This window comes from Rhea pennata, chromosome Z (genome assembly GCF_028389875.1).
Source record: "Rhea pennata isolate bPtePen1 chromosome Z, bPtePen1.pri, whole genome shotgun sequence".
Lineage (NCBI taxonomy): Eukaryota > Metazoa > Chordata > Aves > Rheiformes > Rheidae > Rhea > Rhea pennata.
Genome location: NC_084702.1, coordinates 71,992,082 through 72,009,920, shown reverse-complemented (window position 1 = coordinate 72,009,920; position 17,839 = coordinate 71,992,082). Strand labels below are relative to the sequence as shown.

The 17,839-nt window shown below is 59.8% G+C and overlaps 2 protein-coding genes across 6 annotated transcripts; both read right to left on the bottom strand.

The window, feature by feature from the left end:
- Positions 1 to 3,601: 3,601 nt before the first annotated feature.
- RPP25L (ribonuclease P/MRP subunit p25 like) lies at positions 3,602 to 13,544 on the bottom strand. Of its 4 annotated transcripts, none has more exons than XM_062599808.1 (2): positions 13,449 to 13,544; positions 3,602 to 4,991 (listed from the first exon to the last, which is right to left on the bottom strand). In XM_062599808.1, exon 2 carries the CDS (start codon positions 4,975 to 4,977, stop codon positions 4,420 to 4,422), a length of 558 nt encoding a protein of 185 aa, XP_062455792.1. In that variant the 5' UTR covers positions 4,978 to 4,991; positions 13,449 to 13,544; the 3' UTR covers positions 3,602 to 4,419. The 4 variants fall into 4 exon arrangements, with proteins under 4 accessions (XP_062455792.1, XP_062455789.1, XP_062455791.1 ...); XM_062599805.1 differs by lacking the exon at positions 13,449 to 13,544 and adding an exon at positions 6,473 to 6,519; XM_062599807.1 differs by lacking the exon at positions 13,449 to 13,544 and adding an exon at positions 5,806 to 6,171.
- DCTN3 (dynactin subunit 3) lies at positions 12,540 to 17,478 on the bottom strand. 2 transcript variants are annotated; one of them, XM_062599809.1, is made up of 7 exons: positions 17,372 to 17,478; positions 17,180 to 17,264; positions 16,070 to 16,156; positions 15,166 to 15,249; positions 14,346 to 14,404; positions 13,552 to 13,611; positions 12,540 to 12,976 (listed from the first exon to the last, which is right to left on the bottom strand). In XM_062599809.1, exons 1-7 carry the CDS (start codon positions 17,468 to 17,470, stop codon positions 12,887 to 12,889), a joined length of 564 nt encoding a protein of 187 aa, XP_062455793.1. In that variant the 5' UTR covers positions 17,471 to 17,478; the 3' UTR covers positions 12,540 to 12,886. The 2 variants fall into 2 exon arrangements, with proteins under 2 accessions (XP_062455793.1, XP_062455794.1); XM_062599810.1 differs by lacking the exon at positions 14,346 to 14,404 and having other exon boundaries at positions 12,937 to 12,976.
- Between the last annotated feature and the right edge of the window lie 361 nt (positions 17,479 to 17,839).

Below are 17,839 nucleotides of genomic sequence, written 5' to 3'. Positions count from 1 at the left end.
CGGGCCGCCCCGTCGGTGCCGCAGCCCGGCGGCTCCGCGCTCCCTCCCGCCGGCATCGGGCGGGCGGGGCCCGGCGGCGCCCCGCCCCCGCCATTGGCTGACGCCCCGCGCCGGCCGCCCTCCATTGGGCGAGCCCGCCGCTGCGGCCACGCCCCCTCCGCCCCGTCCCCACGTGAGTGGCGCTCGGCGCCGCCGGGACAGCGGCGCGATGCGTGTCCGGCCCGGCCCGTCTCGTCTGTCCGTCCGCTCCTGCTGTCTGTCCTGCTTGCCGTGCTCGTGCTGCCCCCTGCCCGCTCTGCCCAGCCCTTAACGGCCCCGTCCTGCCCTAGCGCGCACACACGCGCGTGGAGACACCCAAGCACCCACGCGTGCCCGCACCGCCCCGGCCCCGGCCCGGCCTCGCTCGGCAGTGACGGGCTCCGGGGAGCCGGTTCCCGCGGGGAGCCGAGGCGAGGCTGCGCCTGGGGCTCTCCCCGCGGCGGCAGGAGGCTGCAGGACCGCGCGGGACCCTCTGGCCGCTCGGCCACGGTCCGAGCCCCGGCGGTCGGGTCCCAGCACCGTCCCCCGCGCTGCTCTGCCCCGGCTTGGGTAGAACAGGGCCAGGCTGTGAGACGAGGCTGGAGAGGGGTGGCATGTCCTGGCACGGTGTGCCCACCCCTCTGGTACCCCCACGCCCACGTCCTGCCTCCTCAGGGGCATTTGGGGCCACCCTGATGCCGCAGGGAGCCTGGCTGTTTCACCTAGCCCTCATCCTCCTCTTTTTCACACGGGACCATCGTGGTACCTGAAGTTGCTCCAAAAAGCCATGCCCAGGACGTGAGTCATGGGACAGCACAGAGGCGTGGTGAAGCCAAATGTCCTGCAAGCCGGTGAGATCAGAGTCACCATAGGAGCCGCCCGGGGCAGAGCTGTGGGGAAACTCCCCAGCCGAGCATCATCGAAGGGCACCACAGGCTTCATCCCTGGAGGAGCCGCTCGTCACCTGACGAGAGCCAAGGGACCGGGGCTGGACACGTTGGAAGGCACGAAGCTCCGTGGGGCTGAGATGTGCCGGGCTGGGCTGGGCTCCTCACACCCCCGTCCACCTCCCAACCTGCCCTCCGTGCTTGCCTGGCCCATGCCACTGCAGACATGCAGGCGCCCGAGGGTGAGGCAAGGGGATTTGCTGCAGGGAAGAGCAGTGGGCAAAGCAAAGGGGGTTCGGAGCCCGTCTCCCACACAGCCAGTCCTCTCCAGCACCCGCTTTCACCGGGGAGGCTGGCGGGTGCGAGGACCAGCCTTGCCCCTGCCCGGTGGGGTGGACTGCACAGACCTGCCGAGAGCACGGTGCGAAACGGGGTCCTGGCCGCGGCCCGAACCCTCAAACCCTCCCTCCCTCCTCCCTGCCTGCGGGAGGTTTATGGCACAAACCCCTCGCAGTGGAGGGGAAAGACGAAGCTGGAAGCGAACCAAGCGTTGGCGAGTGAGCTAGGGACCTCTCCTGGCTGACGGGAGCAAACGTGGCAGGCCGCGCGGGGGGCCCTTCCCCACCGCGGAGCGGGGAACGGCAACAAGCCCCCCAAAGCGGAGGCAAAACTCGGCACGCGAGCCCGTGGCGGGACCGCTCCCGGCCCCCCGGGGAAGGAAAGCGCCGCGGTTGCCAGCTGCCCTAACGCCCGGCAGGCAGAACCCCTGCAGGGAGCTGATGGTCATTTTCAAACCATAAATAAAATTATATATTAAAAATGAAAAAAAAAACATCATGTTGCAGTTTTGATTAGAAGGCGTTAAAAGCACCACGGCCATTAGGGAGGATTTACACGGGCTGTTTTAGGAGCTGACTTTCCTTTAAAAGGGTATTTTTAACAGTAAACAAGAAATTTTGAGCTCATCCCTATGAAAGTGGTAGAAAACATCAAATCAGACACTTGAGCATCGTTCCTTGGCATTTATCACTAAATTAATAAAAGCAGTCTCCTCCTTAGATGTAAGGGAATAACAGCTGGGGACAGCAGGCCTCTGGCAAAGATAAATCACCTTAGCTTGACTCGGCTCCATCTCCAGGTTTCATCTGCTTTGGCACCACGAAGAGGTTTGGACATCGCAGCCGTGCCATCGAGGTTCCTCAGCAGTCGCTCCAGGACCTTGCCACGAGACTACCGAAAATAGCTTAGTTCCCAGGGTACGGGAACAGCAGAAACCTTTCACAAGCTCCGAAGCGGCGGCTGATCACGCGCGCCACGTCAGGGCGCTGCTCGCGCCAGGCAGTCCGCGCTGTGCGCGGCGCGATCTCCCGTTTTAAATTTTCATTCGGGAATGAAGTGAGACAACATATGTGAAATCCGGAATGTTTAATTCCCGACCAGCACGAGCTCGATGCAGACACTTGCACCTAACACTACAAAATCAGAGCGGTAGGATACAGCCAGGATCTCGCGTTCACAACTTTACGAGGCGTAACGCTGCCCCATCGTTTCTATCCATCTGGCAGACAAGCACGTCTGAACAGCAGCTGTGCTTCACTGCGATCTAAACCCAGGCTACCTGCATCCCCAGGAAATAATGCTGTTTACTAGCCCTGAAAACAACTTAGATTGTTATTATGCCTTCAGTTTTTTCCTAACTGAAGAGCACAAATTAATTCCCTTTCTATTTCTTCTTGTTTTTATACGTCATTAAGTTTGGACTCAAAGATGACCCCTTTTGCTGCATGGTCCTCAGCCACCAAAGCTGCTGACAGCCAGCACAGCACCATTTAAATCCTCAGAAAACATGTTTTCATACAGCTTCAGTAGTTTGGGGAAACATGTTAAAGAGGCAAAAGAATGAGTCACCCACAGGCAGCAGACAAAAATAAATGGTGAGGATGGTGGTAAATGCTCAGCCTGTGCTGAAGCGTGTTCTGGTGCAAGTGAACAGCCTCATGCACTGCAGGCGGATGAAGTCTCGGGCTTGGCTGCGGAGGTGTCATGCCACACAGGTTTCCCCTTTCAACCCTTCTCTAAGTGTTTGCATCCCGTGGATTTGAAAGCATCGGTCAAGGTAGAGCAGCTGCAGTGGTTCTGCGCCGGCCGACAGACACGCAGGGGTTGGGAAAGAAGAGTAAAGAGGACGGGCAGTGGTTTAAATCACGATGTGGTTTATGCAGGTGGTGTCCTGGCGAGTGTTCAGGCTTTCAAAGCAACAGCACTTTCTTCCCACCCCATGTTTACTTACCTCAGCTGCTCCAGAAGCAAAAACTGAAAAGATGCTCTGTCCTTCGCTTCATTTAGCAAAGTTTGGAGGAAGTACTTGAGCCTGGAATTCTAGGCAGTTTATTAAAAAAAGAAAAAAAAAAGAGAGGAAAAAAAAAGAAAAAAAGCTTCCCAGAAAAAACAAATGTTGACCTTTCTTTGGATATTAGAGGTGAACTGCAAAGGAAGGAAGGAACCTCCCCACCCCACCCCCCCAAACACACCAGGGCCCATTTACAGTTCTTTATGAGAGAAAACTTTCCATATGCAGGTTCCCTTCCTCCTCAGGAGCAGGCCAAAGCACGAAGGTTCAGCCCACAGTCACAGCCGTCGTTCCAACAGTAATGTTTAGAGAATGACCTCCAGCACGATGAGGAAGACATTACAAATTTCACATTAAATAAAGAGGAAATTTTATTTTAAATTCATTTCTATGTATCATAAAGGAGCAGAAAGGGGAAACAGTGTGCTTTGGAGCTTACCACTACTACCACCTTGAGGCACTGGCACAGCTTAGGGATTTTGGGCTGATCATTACATTAGTCAACTCCTGACAACTTGGCAGACAGAGGTCTAATCTGCCAGCTCCACAGAGGAGGTCAAAGGAGGACAGAAAGGGTACAACTCTCGCAAAAATCACAGATGGAGTCGTATCTGAGGAGAGACTGCAGCCCTACATTCAAACCAGCAGCCTGCCACAAGGGATTAGCAGAAGACGGACTTTCAGGCACAGATTAAGCGGCTGATCCAGCCCAGGACCGTGTTTTCTGTATACACAAGCTCTGGCAACGCAGGCAGCAGCCAGAAATCCAAGTCAGATCACACCTTCCGGCTGTGCCACAGCAAGAGCCACCTCTACCTCGAGCAGGCGCTGTACTGCGCCTGCTGCATCTCCCCGCGCAGCTTAAACCCAGCTCTGTGAACAGCTATTATTTTGGGCCCGCTGACCAGATGCCAATAGTCCATGCTCGGTTCCCGTCTCTGTTTCATCCCTGAGCCGCACGCCACAGAGTACAGCCTGGCAGCCTCTGACAAGGAAGCTTGTCAAAACAATTTCAGACAGCTACAATCACGTCTATTTTGAAATAGCAACTTCTCCTTCCCTCCCCTAACAGCTCTGCAAGCCCATGTGTTCAGCAGCTTTCCAGGCACAGTAGCTGGCTTTTTTCCTTAAATCCCCTAAGTTACACCCAAACGTGTCTTTGTCTCAGGACTTTTCGCAGGACTCCTCATGCCCTCCAACAGGCCGAGGGTGCTTCTCTGTGTTGCCAGCTCCCCTTCCTCCACCTTGCTTCCTCTTCATTTGGCCCTGGGACTCAGCTTTGAGCGTCTCGATCCAGAAAGCTTCAAAAGAGCCTGGAGCCTGATATCCAGGCTCTTGGGGATCAAGGGCATCTTTGCTGAGCAAGACACATATGGCAGGAATGTTTCTCTTCACTGTCAAGGTATCAAGGCCTGCCTCAGGCACAATGGGTTCCCAGATCTCTTCGATCTGTTTGAAGAGCACTTTGGTGATCTGGTGGAGTTCTTTGAGCCTTCGTTTCATGATTTCCACACAAGTAATGGTCTTGCTGACGGCCTTGCCTGAGCCAGTGAAAAGGATCTGTCTCACTGAGTCCAGCTCCATCTTGCCTATCGCATATCCCATCAGGTTTCTGATTTTGCTCCCGTCCTTCACTTTCATTTCAATAATATCAGGGGGCAGGTCAGTGAAAGGAAGAGGACAAGGTTTCTCCACAATCTTGGTCTTCTTATAGTTCTCCATTATGCTGAATAGCGCTGAAAAGAAAACAGATCCGTTAATATTTGTAATTATGCCTCAGAAAACCAGTCTCTGTAAGCTCACCCATCCAGGTCAGAGGAAGAAGTACAGTGGGATCCATGACTTTTCAACAACATGCACCAACTTTGCAGAACTTGATAACTGAAGCAGCAGCTTCGTTTACTCCTTCTAATGTGGTAAAACCCAAGAAACTCCTCAAGTTGCGTCCAGCACATTCATAAGCAAACGCAGCATCAATCTGGAAGTAATTTCTGCAGCTCAAATCACAGAAAAAAAAAATCAAAGCGATCTGGGGTATTTTCAGTCTACATGAAAAAACTCAGAGCAGGTCTAGACAAACACCTGCACTTGACAAATGTCTATTATAATTGCTGCTCAAACATGTTAGCTACAATCTTTCCCCAAAAAGCACTAGGGCACTTTAAGGTATCAGAATCAGAGATCCTAAAATGCCATATAAAAAGTATCAGAAAAAGTCATAACTAATCCTGCTGCAGAGTCATTTGGATCCCAGTCTTCCTCTGCATATACCTACAACACAAACTTCGCCACAGGACAGCCTGGCCCTGAAAAACAGATGCTAGATGGAAAAGGTCTAGTTTTGTGAGTCTAAGCATGATGAAATGAAAAATACAAGCAGCACCACAATGAAAAGTAGAGAATGAATGAGTGAGCTCAGGTTCTCAGGAACAGAAAATAGCAGGATATTTACCATTGCTGCCTCCCACCATCAGTACCAGAGCACGCACACTACAGACCTGGGCATACCTCCCCTTCAGCAACCCAAGCATGTTACAGAAACGGACTCACGGGAAGCAGCAAGGACCTGGCCCCCACGACTGCCCTGTCTAGGGGCAAGCGCAGGGATCGGACACTCGACGAGGCAGCACAGCTGTCAGAGGAAGACTCTGACCCACGGCTGGGGACAGGACACGCGGCCAGCGGGAGCGGGTGAGCTGCCCGGCACACCAGGAACGCGTAAGGGGCTTTTGGGGGGGACGTGAACGCAGACAGAGGCCCGGGAGCCAGCGCTCTGCCAGCTTCGCCTTGGGGACTCGGCCAGGCGCCCAGACCCGGCTCCGCCGCCGCCACAGGCGGCCTCTGTCCCCCCCCCCCCCCCCGCCCCGCAGTTAGGGAGCGGGCCCAGCCCGCCCGCGGGCACGAAGCGCCAGGCCCCTGCGCTAGGGGCACCGCCGCGCCGGGGGATCCCGGCCGCCCCCTCGGGGGGCGAGGGAGCCGCAGCTGCCCGCTATGGGGGGGGGGGGGGCGCAAGGCACCGCCGCGGGGCAGGAGCGGGGGGGGGCGACAGGGGCTGGGAACGGGCCAGGCCGGAGGGAATGGGGCCGGGGGAGCCGGGCCGGGGGAGCCGGGCCGGGGGAGCCGGGCCGGGGGAGGCCAGGGGAGGGGAGGGGAGGGGAGTGCCGGGCCGGGCCGGGCCGGGCCGGGAGGGACAGGGGGGAGCGCGGTGGGCTCTCACCTGCGCCGCCTCAGCGCGCCCGCGCCGCTCACCACAAGATGGCGGCCGGGGGGCGGGGCGCGCGCAGGCGCAGAGCGGGGCGGCGAAGGGGCGGGGCGAGGCGACGGGGGGCGGGGCGACACCGCCATGGGGCGGGGCGAGGCCGCCGGGCGGCTGCCCCCGGGCCGTGCCGGGAGAGGGCGCTGCCCGGCCGCGACCCGCGGCGCGTGCCGGCCACGCGGGAAGGGAGCGCGGAAAGCGGCCTCCTCCGCGGGCGCCGCCGCCCGCCCCTGCTGCGAAGCCGCCGCTCTGTGACCTCACAGCGGCGCTCTGTGACCTCACCGCCCCGCGCCCCTTCCCGCGGCGCAGCGCCCGCTCGGCGCGGCCCGGCCCGGCGCGGCCCGGCTCGGCCCGGCCGCCATGCTGGGCGCCCTGGGGCCGGCGCTGCGCCGCGGGCTCGCCCTGCTCGGCGGCGGCGGCGCCCTGCTCGGCCCCGGCCTCCTGCTGCTGGCGGCCGCCGCCCTGCTCGCCGCCGCCCGCCGCCGCCAGGTACGGGACGGGGGGTGGTCCGGGCGGCGGGAGGCTCCGTCCCGTCCCGTCCCGCCCCGCCCCGCCCCGCTCGGTCCCGTCCCGTCCCGTCCCGCCCCCTCCATCCCGGCCCGGCCCGGCCCGTCACGGCGCTCCTGTGCCCGCAGGGCGGCGGCCGCGGCTGGTGGCGCCGGCGGCGGGCGGCGACCCCGGGCCCAGGTAAGGCCGCGGCGGCGCGGGGCGGCGCGGGCAGGGTCCGGCCCGGCCCGGGGGGGCGCGTCCCGCCGCCGCCGCTCAGCGCCGCCTCCCGCCTTGCAGGTGGCGCCGGCGGCGGCAGCGGCCGGGCCGAGCCGCGGTGCCGCCGCCCCGGCTGCGCCCGCTGCGCCGCCGCCGCCCGCGAGCTGCAGCGGCGGGTGCTGGCGGCGCGGGCCGGGCCCGCGGCGGCGCTGGGGCCGCGCTCCGTGGCCTCGTGGGGCTCCAGCACGTGGCGGGCGGCGTGGTGGGACCTGGAGGAGCTGGTGCGGGCCGGCGGCCTCTCCCGGGGCTCCTCCAGCGACGGCGCCGCCGCGGCCCCCGGCGACGGGTGCTCGGGGCACCGCTGCCCCTTCTGCCCCCCGCCGCGGGGCCGGGCCGCCCCCCCGCCGCCGAGCCCCCCGCGGGCCCGAGCCCCCGGCGCCCGCCCGCCCGGCGCCCCCCCGTCCCTCCGGAGCCACCTGGCTCGCAAAGGCCTGGAGATCTGGCTGGGGGCCCTGCCCGGGCCGGTGCGGCGGTCGCAGCAGCGCGCCGCCCGGCGCCAGGGCCGCCCCGGCCTGCCCAAGCCCATCGGCCCGGGGCAGGCCCGGCCGCTGGCCCGCCGGCGCCTCTGCCCCTCGCTGCAGGGCAAGGCCGACGCCGTCGCCGCCAACGTGCTGCAGAAGCGCCTCCGCGGGCTCTGGGGCGTCCCCAACCCCACCGAGGAGTCCCTGGCCCGCCTGGTGCCCTGCCCCCCGCCGCTGCTCGCCCCCCTGGACCCGGAGACGCCGTGGGAGTGCGAGGCCCCCGGCCGCCCGCCGGCGCCCTCCCGCGCGCCGCCCGCCCCAGCCTCCTCCGCCGGCGGCCGGCTCGCGGGCTCCTGCCCCGAGCGCCCCGGCAGCGGAGGCGAAGGTCTCCCCGCCGGGGTCTGCTCCTGCGTCGAGCGGGCGCCAGGGAGCGTCACGCGGGACAGCCTGCTCTGCCGGCACGGGGGGCCGCCCCGGAGTGCGGAGGAGCCCCGGGGGCTGCGCGGGAGGGGCTCAGCCGCCCCCAGCCCTGAGCCCCCCGGCCTGGTGGACGGGGCGGCGGCACCAGCTGGGCCAGCGGTGGCAGACGTCGACGTCGAGGCCGATCTCACCGCCCCGGGCTCGCGCGTGGCCGATGCAGAGGACGGGAGCCAGCCCGGAGCGGCGGGCTGCGCTGCTGCTGTCCCGAAGCTGGAGCTGAGCCGGGATGTCCGCAGCAAGCTGTGGGTGCACACGGTGAGGAAGTGCCTGGAGACGCGGCTGCGAATCTTCCCGGCAGCGGTGCGGCGGTCGCTGGAGACACCGCAGCCAGCACCGCCCCGGCTCCCGCCGGACGGAGCCGGCGGCCCCGACGTGCAGCCGGAGAAGCCGGCGCAGCCGCGGTGCGGGGCGTCCCCGGGGGCCCGGCAGCCGCGCTCTCGCCCGGTGCCCGTCCACATCGCGGTGCCCGAGGCCCTGTTCCTGCCCGAGGAGCAGCGTGAGGCCCTGGAGCTGCACGTCCGCGCCAAGCGGCTGCAGCGCCGCCGCGACCTGCTCAGCCCCAGCCCCGGCCCAGCGCTGCCGTCCCCGCCGGGCACCCAGGGCGGCCACGCAGTCCCCGGCACCGGCTCCCTGCCCGGGGCGCTCGGCGGCGCCGGCGACGAGGCGGCTGCAACCAGCGAAGCCCCAGGGAAGCGCCAAACACCGCCAAAGCCCTGGGCACCAGCGACTGCTGTGGTCTCTCCAGTCCTCGTCCCTGCAGCCACCAGCTTGGCCAGGGGGGACGCGGCGGCTGCAGTGCCCTTCCTGGAGAAGATGAGAGCCAGCGAGGAGGCTGTGAGCCGGCTGGAGACGCGCGCCGGGCAGAGAGGCTGCTCACCGCCGGCCTCCGTGGCCACGCTGCGCTGGAGCAGGAGGCGGATCCTGCGGGCGCTCGAGGCCGGTCTGCAGGAAATGGCCCAGAGCCGGAGCCGGCGGGACGGGACGGAGGCGCCCGGCCTCCAGCCGTCTCCTTCCCCTCCATTGCTCCCAGGAGCCCAGCCCCGCATAGCGGAGAGGCCCATGGGGGCCCCCAACCCTGCACCGGGGGAGCCTGCACCCCAGGGGCTCCCTCTGGCCCGGCTGCAGGTCTCGGCACCCTGGCTGGAGCGCCACATGGTGCAGCGGGCGCTGGGCACCTTCCTCCTGCCCCCCTGCGTCCGGGATTCGCAGGCTGCCCACGAGGCCACACGAGCGAGACGGGTCTGTGGGTGCCGCGCTGCAGCGCATGGGCGGCCCCGGGGCATGGCAGCCCCCAGGAGCCTGCAGCAGTGTCCACGGCCAGGATGCCAGGAGCCCGCGGAGCCCCCGTGCCCGGCACAGCCACGCATCCCAGCGCCCATCCCTGCGGAGAAGGGCCCCGCTGGGCTGCGCCCAACCACCGAACCCCCACAGTGCCAGGGGTCTGAAGGCCAGAGCAGATCCCCCCCACGCTGTGCTCCCCTGCCCCGAATGGCAGAGCCGTGGGCACTCCTGGCCCCCCACAGGCCCCCTCGGCCATGCCGGCCTCCTCCTCCAGCAGAGGAGAGGGGCAGGGGGTCCACGGCTGCCTGGCACCTGGGGCACTGCTCATCCCTGCCGGAGCCCCACGGGCATGTGGCACGCAGTGTCCCCCCTCCTGGCTCGGCGCCCAGCATGGGCGCCTGCAGCAGGCAGCCAGGCCCACGCACGCCTGGGGGCGCAGCCGGCAGCCCCACGGAGCAGCGCCCTCAGGAGCCCTGTGCCGCGGTGGGCACCATCTTGCTGAGGCTCCTCCGGGGCCTCGTGCCCTGGGCATCAGGCAGGGACCGCGCAGCCCCCCGGAGCCCCACTGCGGGCCCAGGGCACAAGCCGGGGGCCCCGGGGCCCCAGGAGCTGTGCGGGAAGAGCGAGGCGCGAAGGGAGCCCCGACACGGCGAAGCTGCAGCCGGACGCCCCTCCAGTGACCACGCGCCTCGGCTGCGCCGGCGCCGCCGGGGAGCAGCGCCCAGAGCCCGGCAAAGCCCCTGGGGCGGCAGCCAGGCCAGGGCCAGGAGTGCCGACAGCAGGTCCCGCCTGGCTGCTGCCATCCCTCTGGAGGCATCCACCAGCACAGAAGGGACCACAGGGTCCTGGGGCCCCCACGAGGGTGTGGGTGCCCCCCGCCATGATCTAAAGCAGCAGGCACCCGTGGCTGGCGTTGCCCAGCTCCCAGGAGCATGCAGCAGAGACGTGCCTGGCCAGAGGAGGAGGTGCAGTCTCAGGAGGCGGCCACCTCGCAGGGTTGGGGCAGGCCAGCTTGGGGGGCAGCGCCCTGCCAGCCCCAGGAGCTGCCAGAGCTCCAGGGCACAGTCCTGGAGTACCCACAAACACGTCAGCTTCAAGGGGACGCGGGCACACGGCAGCGTCCCGCAGGCGATGCCAGACCAGGCAGCTTTGCCACGCTGCACCTTTGAACCATCCAGTGGGGAAGACACTTCCAGCAGGGGCAGCTCGGCCTCGCTGGAGCACTGCGGTACCCGTGCCACTGGACACGCGTGCCCGTGCCAGCTGCACCAAGCCTGCAGCTGCAGTGCCCAGGGGGCTGCACCAGGCCTGCGCAGGGACAGCCCCCGCTCAGTACGGGAGGGGGTGTGCTCACGGCAGAGGAAGCTGTCACCGTCCCTGCAGAGCTCTAGCACTGAGCACAGTTGCCATCCAGCCTCCAGGGAGAGGCAATGCCAGGCTCTGTGAGGTATTTGGTCTAAAAAGCCTCTATTTTCTTAATAAACTACTTATTTTCTTATTGAGCACGTTCTGTGGGCCTCACTCTGCCACTAAGGCTGATGAACATTGAAGCACGACTGCTGAAAAAATCTTTCTCCTTGCTGGCCCCATGCACCGCTGAACATCACCCCTCCACCTTCACACCTCATACAAGCTTCTCCCACAGCACGTCCCCACAACCCCAGCATGAGCAGGGCCCAGCCTGGCAGAGCGCGTCAGGTCCTGACTCGAGAGAAACGTTCAGTTCTAGCTGGATCCCAGGGCTAGCAGGGCTTCCTAAACCCCTTTAGGGACGCGAGGGCTTGCTGCCGGCCTGGAGCCCCCTCTTGTGGGCGCCTCTGGAGTGGGCTGCCCAGGCATGAGCTCGCTAAAACTGTCAGGAGAGCAGCAGGCACCATGGAGCTTTGCTGGTCCCACGGCAGTACTCCAGTGCTGCCTCACTCGGGAGGAAGCACAGACATCCAAACCCCCTACAGCAGTTCCCTACAGCTGGGACCTTGCCTAGCGCCTGCTGGGCAGTCTCAGTTCCTTCGAGATTCTGGAGGTTTTGCTCAAGGGATTTGGTACGATGGCAGTGAAAACTCAAGTCTCCGGAAACATTACAGTTCTTGGGAGAAAAGCTTCCTCTGGCTTTCAGCTCAGGCCAAGAAACTGCCTCATGCACAGTGAAGACCAGACAGCTCTGGAGCTAAAAACTCCGAACCAGTTCTGCCCAAAGCAGCACCAGGCCTGAGTCTGGTGAGGGACAATTCAGTAAGGGGCTGGTACAGGACTTGAAATGAACTTTCTCTCACACTTGGCCCTTTGAAGAACAGCCAGAGCTTGCATGCCCCTTCCTGCTGGGAGAAACTCCAGGTTTTACCTAGACCCAACAAGGCACAGCTAACGCCCCTCCCTGAATGGGAAAGGGGAGGCCAGGAGCCCTCACTGAAGCAGCAATTCCAGTAAGCAGTGACACAACTAAGGCAACAGTTGCACATTCCTCTCAGTGTAGGGCTGGGAAACTTCCTTAAGTGAAAAAGCCTTGTCAGGCCCCGTTCCTCCGAGGCAGGAGCCCACCATGCCACCACTAACAGGATGTGGCCAGCTCAAGAAAGTGGGAAGAGGCAGGTTACCCACGCAAGGAGGGCCATGTGCCTTGACCCAGGCACGTCTGTGTGACCGAAGGGGGTTACCTGCCCTCAGAGGCAGACCTGCCAGGCTGGAGCTGCTGTACCAGAAGACGGTGGGATTCTCCCAGTGTGCAGACAGCGCTCTATGGCTCGCTGCTGGAGGAAGCCATGAGACAAGGCTAGTTCTTAGGAGAATTAGCATTCACAGTACTGCCTAAGGCTGGGAGCGAAGCACCAGGCACAGGCATTTTCTATTTCTCCCAATGTTTATCATGGACAGGACCTCCCACAAGGACATCACCTGACTCCACCTGACCTCTGGCTGCTAGGGATAACACTTCCTCCTGGCATACCAGCTGCAAGCTGCATCAGCACCACACACAGCTGTAATTCCGAGCTTGGCCCCAGTCTTTGTCCTGACTATACCAAGGGGAGGGAGAGACAACCCAGTTAGTGTTTTAAGACTTTACTATGGTCTACAGTAACAGCAGAAAGGGACTTTTAAATAAGTTACAAAACAAAAGATATTCCATGAAGTGCAAGATTTGCAGACAGTGGCATATTAAGAGAACACCAAGAGCATGGCTTCGCTTCAAGGCAGACAAAATGCAGCCACAAAGCAAGGGTGCCCCCAAGAGCCTGCGCCACCACTCGCAGCACACTCCTGCTGAGCGGACAGACACACTGCTGAGATGGCAGGTTCCTGGGCACGAGCCGTGCTGCAGCCTCTCCTGAGATCCCCAGGCCAGCAGTGCCGGGGCCCCCGCCTGTGGCTCCCCTCGCTCCCAGCGCTGCCATCACTCTGCCGCAGGTTTCACTTTCTTGGCCATTTCCAGCTGTGTCAGCATTTCGTCCCACTGGACAAACTGCTTGGAGAGAAGCAGAGTCTAGACACGGCTCTTAAGGAAAAAGGGATGTGGAAGCTTCAGGGAAGGAGACTGAGGTCAAAACATCATCTGAGAACCTCCTGACAGCGTAACTGTAACCCTGACAGATGGACAGAGACCTGGAGCATCAGCATGTGGAAAGCCCCCAGTGACTCAAGCTGCCAAAGCCCTAAGCCAGCACACAGCGCCAGATACAGATTCAAATCCACGAAGTGCTTCTGAACACTGGTAAGCACAGCATTTCAAGGGGCTTGATCCAGAGTGGCCCAAAGCTCCCTAACCAACATGTTCAAGCCACGTCCCAGTGCTCCTGCATGCCCAGCTGCACTGTGAGCACCATCTAGCACAGGCTCTGGCTTGCAGGTGACACCCCACTCTTCCTGTCTGGCTCTCAGGTAGCCCTGTGACACAGTTCTGCTCTGGATGAGGGGAATGACAGGGACACAGACATAGCACCAGAAAGGGCACTGACCTGGCACTGGGGGCTGCCAACAGTATGTGATGGGGCAAGCAGGCACAGGAGACAGACAAGTGCTTCAGGTGCGTTATGCCCGAGGCGCCAGCTAAAAGGATACCATCTTGTTGTAGTCTTCAAGGAGCATCTTGACAGTGTCAGTGACAGCTTCACACTGCTCCTGCAAAGAAGGGAGCTTCAGTGAGTGAGCAATAAGCTCCAGGACACTGGTCTTCCCAGTCACTGATAGTGGAGAGGGGAAAGTCATCCAAAGCCAGTACTGAGATAAGAGCTTGTTGTAGCTGGAGGTGTTTTGACAGTTAAGAGAAATGAAAGGTTACAGAGAAATACCAGTGCACATGAAGTGCCCAAGCACATGGGCTTACTCGAGAAGGAAAGCGTGCTGTGGCACATCCCTGGCCACCAGGCCTTAAAAACACTCACAGCACAACTGCTGAGAGGGGGCATTAGGTGCTGCCCAGGATGTTCATCACCAGCTCAAGGAGTATGCACATGGGGAAGGGAAGGGAGAAGGGACAAGGTGACAGTATCAACAGCCTTCCAGAGACTGGGACACTGGCTAAGTGCAGTGCTTTACCTCAGTGTCCCAGCGAAAGTAGGAAAGCAGCTGGTTAAACTCATCGTAGTTAATGAACTGCTCCCAAATCTCTGTATGGGCTTATGCTAGGCAAAGCACTAGTTGCACAGAACTAATTACTCAGTTCTCAGAAACACTGGCTAGTCCCCCAATAAGATGCCTAAGTTTCTCTAGAAGAGCAAAGTAAATATCCTGGACAAGATGAAAAAACTAGTATAAACAAGCAATTTAGACTACTGCAAACACAGGAGCGTCAGTATACGCACTAGCAAGAGGTCTCTCCTCTCGGCTAGCCAAAGCTGCCACATCCACATTACCTGCTGCTGTATGTGGATTTGAGAGAGTCGCTGTAGTTTGGCTGCGTGGTCAGGAACAGCTGAAAGCAGAAAGAAATCCATCTGCTTTGTTTTACATCATGTGGGATTAGTTATCAGAATGAAGACAGTAAATTCCAAGGGCAAATCACAGCACAACTCTGCTCCGAATGCAAACGTCCCATGCCAGAAACACACCCTTTATACTGTGAAATGTGCCCAGTTACACTGTACATTAAATATCAAATTCATTTTGCTTACTACTTCATGATGGCACGAGTTAGGTGATGCCTGCACTGAGTTACTCAAGAACTACATCAGAGCAGCTGGAACACTCTAGCAGGCAATTAAAAGGGAATCTCTGCCTATGCCAGGAGCAGGGATGTTCTGGCAATAAGACAGCTTATAAGCAGCAGGCTGGAGCAGCTCTGTGTCAGTCTGGTGATTGTACACAGCACGTAGCCACCAGTCTCTGCAAACGTGCCTTCTCTGAGCTGCTCCTCAGCCTACTCAATCACCTTCTCAACCTTATGACGCAGCCCCGCTTCCCACTGACATCTGCTGGTGACGCCTACGACACCCGGCTACGCTCTGCACCACGCCGCGTGCTTCTGGACAGAGGTCTTCCTTGGGATGCTAGTGCAGCATGAGGGATGAGCAGACAGAATAAGTTTAAACCTACTTTACTCACACTGGGTTAGATCTCTTTTCCTCAAGTCTGTGGCGTGAATTAAAAAAAAAAAAAAAAAAAGTGGCAGAGGCTACAGCTAGGTGGGGAACAGTACTGCAGCTCAGAGAAAACTTGCAGAGGAACACACAGTACCTTGGATGCAGGAGCTGTCCAAGATGGGCTGGAGCTTCTTCACCTGCTCCAGCAAGGCTGCCTGGGAAGGAATAAACTGCTCCTCTGATTGAAAAGAGATAAAAAGGAATATCAGCGAACACAAGAACTGCTCTGGCTTTTCACAAACACTGGAAAGGTAACTTTGGAGTAGTAAGTATGGATCAGTTTTTTAAACCGCTCACATCTAGCACAAAGAGCAACTTGGCAAATATAAAGTATCTTGCAGCCAAAACTAGAATAAAACTAGAAGATTCCTAAGCCTCTGACCTCAAAGGCTTTAGTCTTCAACGAAAGATTGTTCTTAAACAGTCATCTGTAGCCCCAAAAGGCAACTTGTTCCCCCCCCCAAGCTATACACAAATGGACTTGTGGTTGAATTTATTTTGCCTCTGTGCTCCTCACCACTGGATTCTCATTCACTCTAATATAAGACAGAAGAATCTGCACCAAGTTTCATTCATAGACTATAAAACAAATAAACAAACAAACAAAGCTGAACCACACTTTTGGGAAAAACAGGGTAAGGGTAGAAAGTGTTCAACATATATCTGAAGATCTACATTTTTTGTCATAGTCAAGGGAATAACAGGACTGGGATTTGAAAAACCGTCTTAGTTCTAGTTTTTCTTCTCATTCTTTTACCAATTCAGGGTTAAACTACTCAACACTAAGAAGCCTGGATTTGACAAAGCTGTGGCACGAACACAAGCAGGGAAGCACCAAGGATGACAGACACACTTGTTCTAATCACGTCTCTGATCAGATCCAAAGAGGATGCCTTTCCAGACCTTTTAAGCTAAAATACTTACCCCTTTCCAGTCTATTTAAAAGAAAACTTTTGCAGTGTTATTAAAGAACTGTTTCCTCTCATTTCATGTCATACCCGCCAAGATGAACTGCAGCTTCATGGCATCTGGAACAGCCATTCTATCAATGTACTGAGGATCGAGGTATTTTATCACATCTTCAACTAGAATGAAAAATAAGTTTGGAGATAAAATTAGAAGAAATACTATAATCTCTGCAAGCGCAACTCTCTACTGTGCTGTACACAAGATGTGCATCTTATGATACATCTTTGTAGATTATGTCCATTTAGGTTTCTTTTTGTCCAGAATCATGAACTGCAACAGCACTTTAAAATGGGTGACTTTGGAACGCTAACCAAGAGCTTACAAAATGTCTTAAGCCCTGTAACTACTCAGTTATGGAAGCAGAGCCTGTGCGACACCTGTAACATTTGCTTTTTATTTGGCTAACAATGCTAGATCTGCTCCTTCCTGCCCTTAAAGTAAAACTAGTAAATAATCTGATCCCATTTTACTGTTGAACAGAAGCAAGCTTAGAATCAGCTAAAAATATATACTTAACATTTTTATACCAAACTGGCACTGTAGTTTCAGACCACACTAATGCTCGCTACAGAGCCCACTACTACTGCAACCCCAGTGACCATAAGCAAGAGGTGATTTAGCAGTGCGAAGCATCGCTCTTGCATCCACTTCAGGTACATCCCAGTTCAGAGACAGCTCCCCAGATGCCACCTCCAGTGGCTGCACGTGATCCTTCTTGTTTCAACTGAGAGAATGGCTAATACGACTCAAAACTCTGAGCATCTGAATGTGCAAGAAGCCGTGCCGAAAGCTCCTGCTCTAACAATACTGAAGGGTTGTGTTTCACATGGAGCTGTTGCGTGTTCTTTTGACAGAAATATAAAGCAAATAACAACAGGTTTAAGCAGGCCCTTTCCCACCCCCAGCCCCTCAATGGAAGAAGTTTGAGAACAGACTCCTTGCTCAGTTATTCCCTTATTTCTAAACCAAATACAGAAAATGAGAAGGCAAAAGAAAAGGTGTTTGCCGGGGAGGGAGGGGTTTTGTTTAAAGAAATGAAGCCTCTCAAACAAGCTATTTTGCCCACCACCGCCGCCGCCACACACCCCTTTTTACACAGAACCCGACCCGGCCGCCCCCTACCCGCGAAGGCCACTCACTCTTCTTATACAGGATTTTGATCCTCTCCCTCTTGCTGGCGATATTGGCCAGCGCCACCTGCACCTTCACCAGCCCGTCCGCCACCTGCGGGGGGAACAAGCGCAGCGGACGGAGCCCGTCACCACCCGCGGGCGCGGAGGGGCCCTGCGGGCAGGGCGCCCCCTGAGGCCGCCCCCGAGGCCGCCCCCGACCTTTCGCGGCCCGCGGGCCCCGCCGCTGCCGTAGACGCGCTGCTCCAGCTCCTCCACCCGCCGCTGCAGCCGCTGCAGCTCCACCGCCCCCGCCGCCATCTTGCCGACGGCCGGAAGGAGGAGGGCGGAACTTCCTCCCTCCGCGTCCAACGCTGCCCGGAAGCCGCTCGCGCGGAGGCGGGGCGGGCGCGCGCTGGCCCCGCCCCCGCGTTGCCATGGCACCGCGTTGCTAGGGAGCGGCGTTGCGCGAGGCGCCGCGCGGCCCCGCCGTTGCCGTGGAGACGGCGCCGTTTCCCCCCCGCCCCGGCCGTGGAGACCGCCCGGCGCGGCCTGCGGCCTGCGCGCGGCCCTGTCGCCGACAGAGCGCCCTGTCGCGACAGCACGGGCCCCTCGGGCTTCCCCGAGGGCGTGGGGAGGCTGCGAGCAGCGGGCCGCAGCCGGAGGGCAGAGGAGGAGCAGGAGGAGGAG

Coding starts and splice junctions, on each gene's coding strand:
- RPP25L (XM_062599804.1), bottom strand. CDS start 5,786: ATGCTTGGGTTGCTGAAGGGGAGGTATGCCCAGGTCTGTAGTGTGCGT. Junction 4,992..5,707: donor GATGGTGGGAGGCAGCAATG/GTAAATATCCTG, acceptor TTTTCTTTTCAG/CGCTATTCAGCATAATGGAG.
- DCTN3 (XM_062599809.1), bottom strand. CDS start 17,470: ATGGCGGCGGGGGCGGTGGAGCTGCAGCGGCTGCAGCGGCGGGTGGAG. Junction 15,250..16,069: donor GCTGCAGTTCATCTTGGCGG/GTATGACATGAA, acceptor CTTTTCAATCAG/AGGAGCAGTTTATTCCTTCC. Junction 12,977..13,551: donor TTGAAGACTACAACAAGATG/GTATCCTTTTAG, acceptor AGCCGTGTCTAG/ACTCTGCTTCTCTCCAAGCA.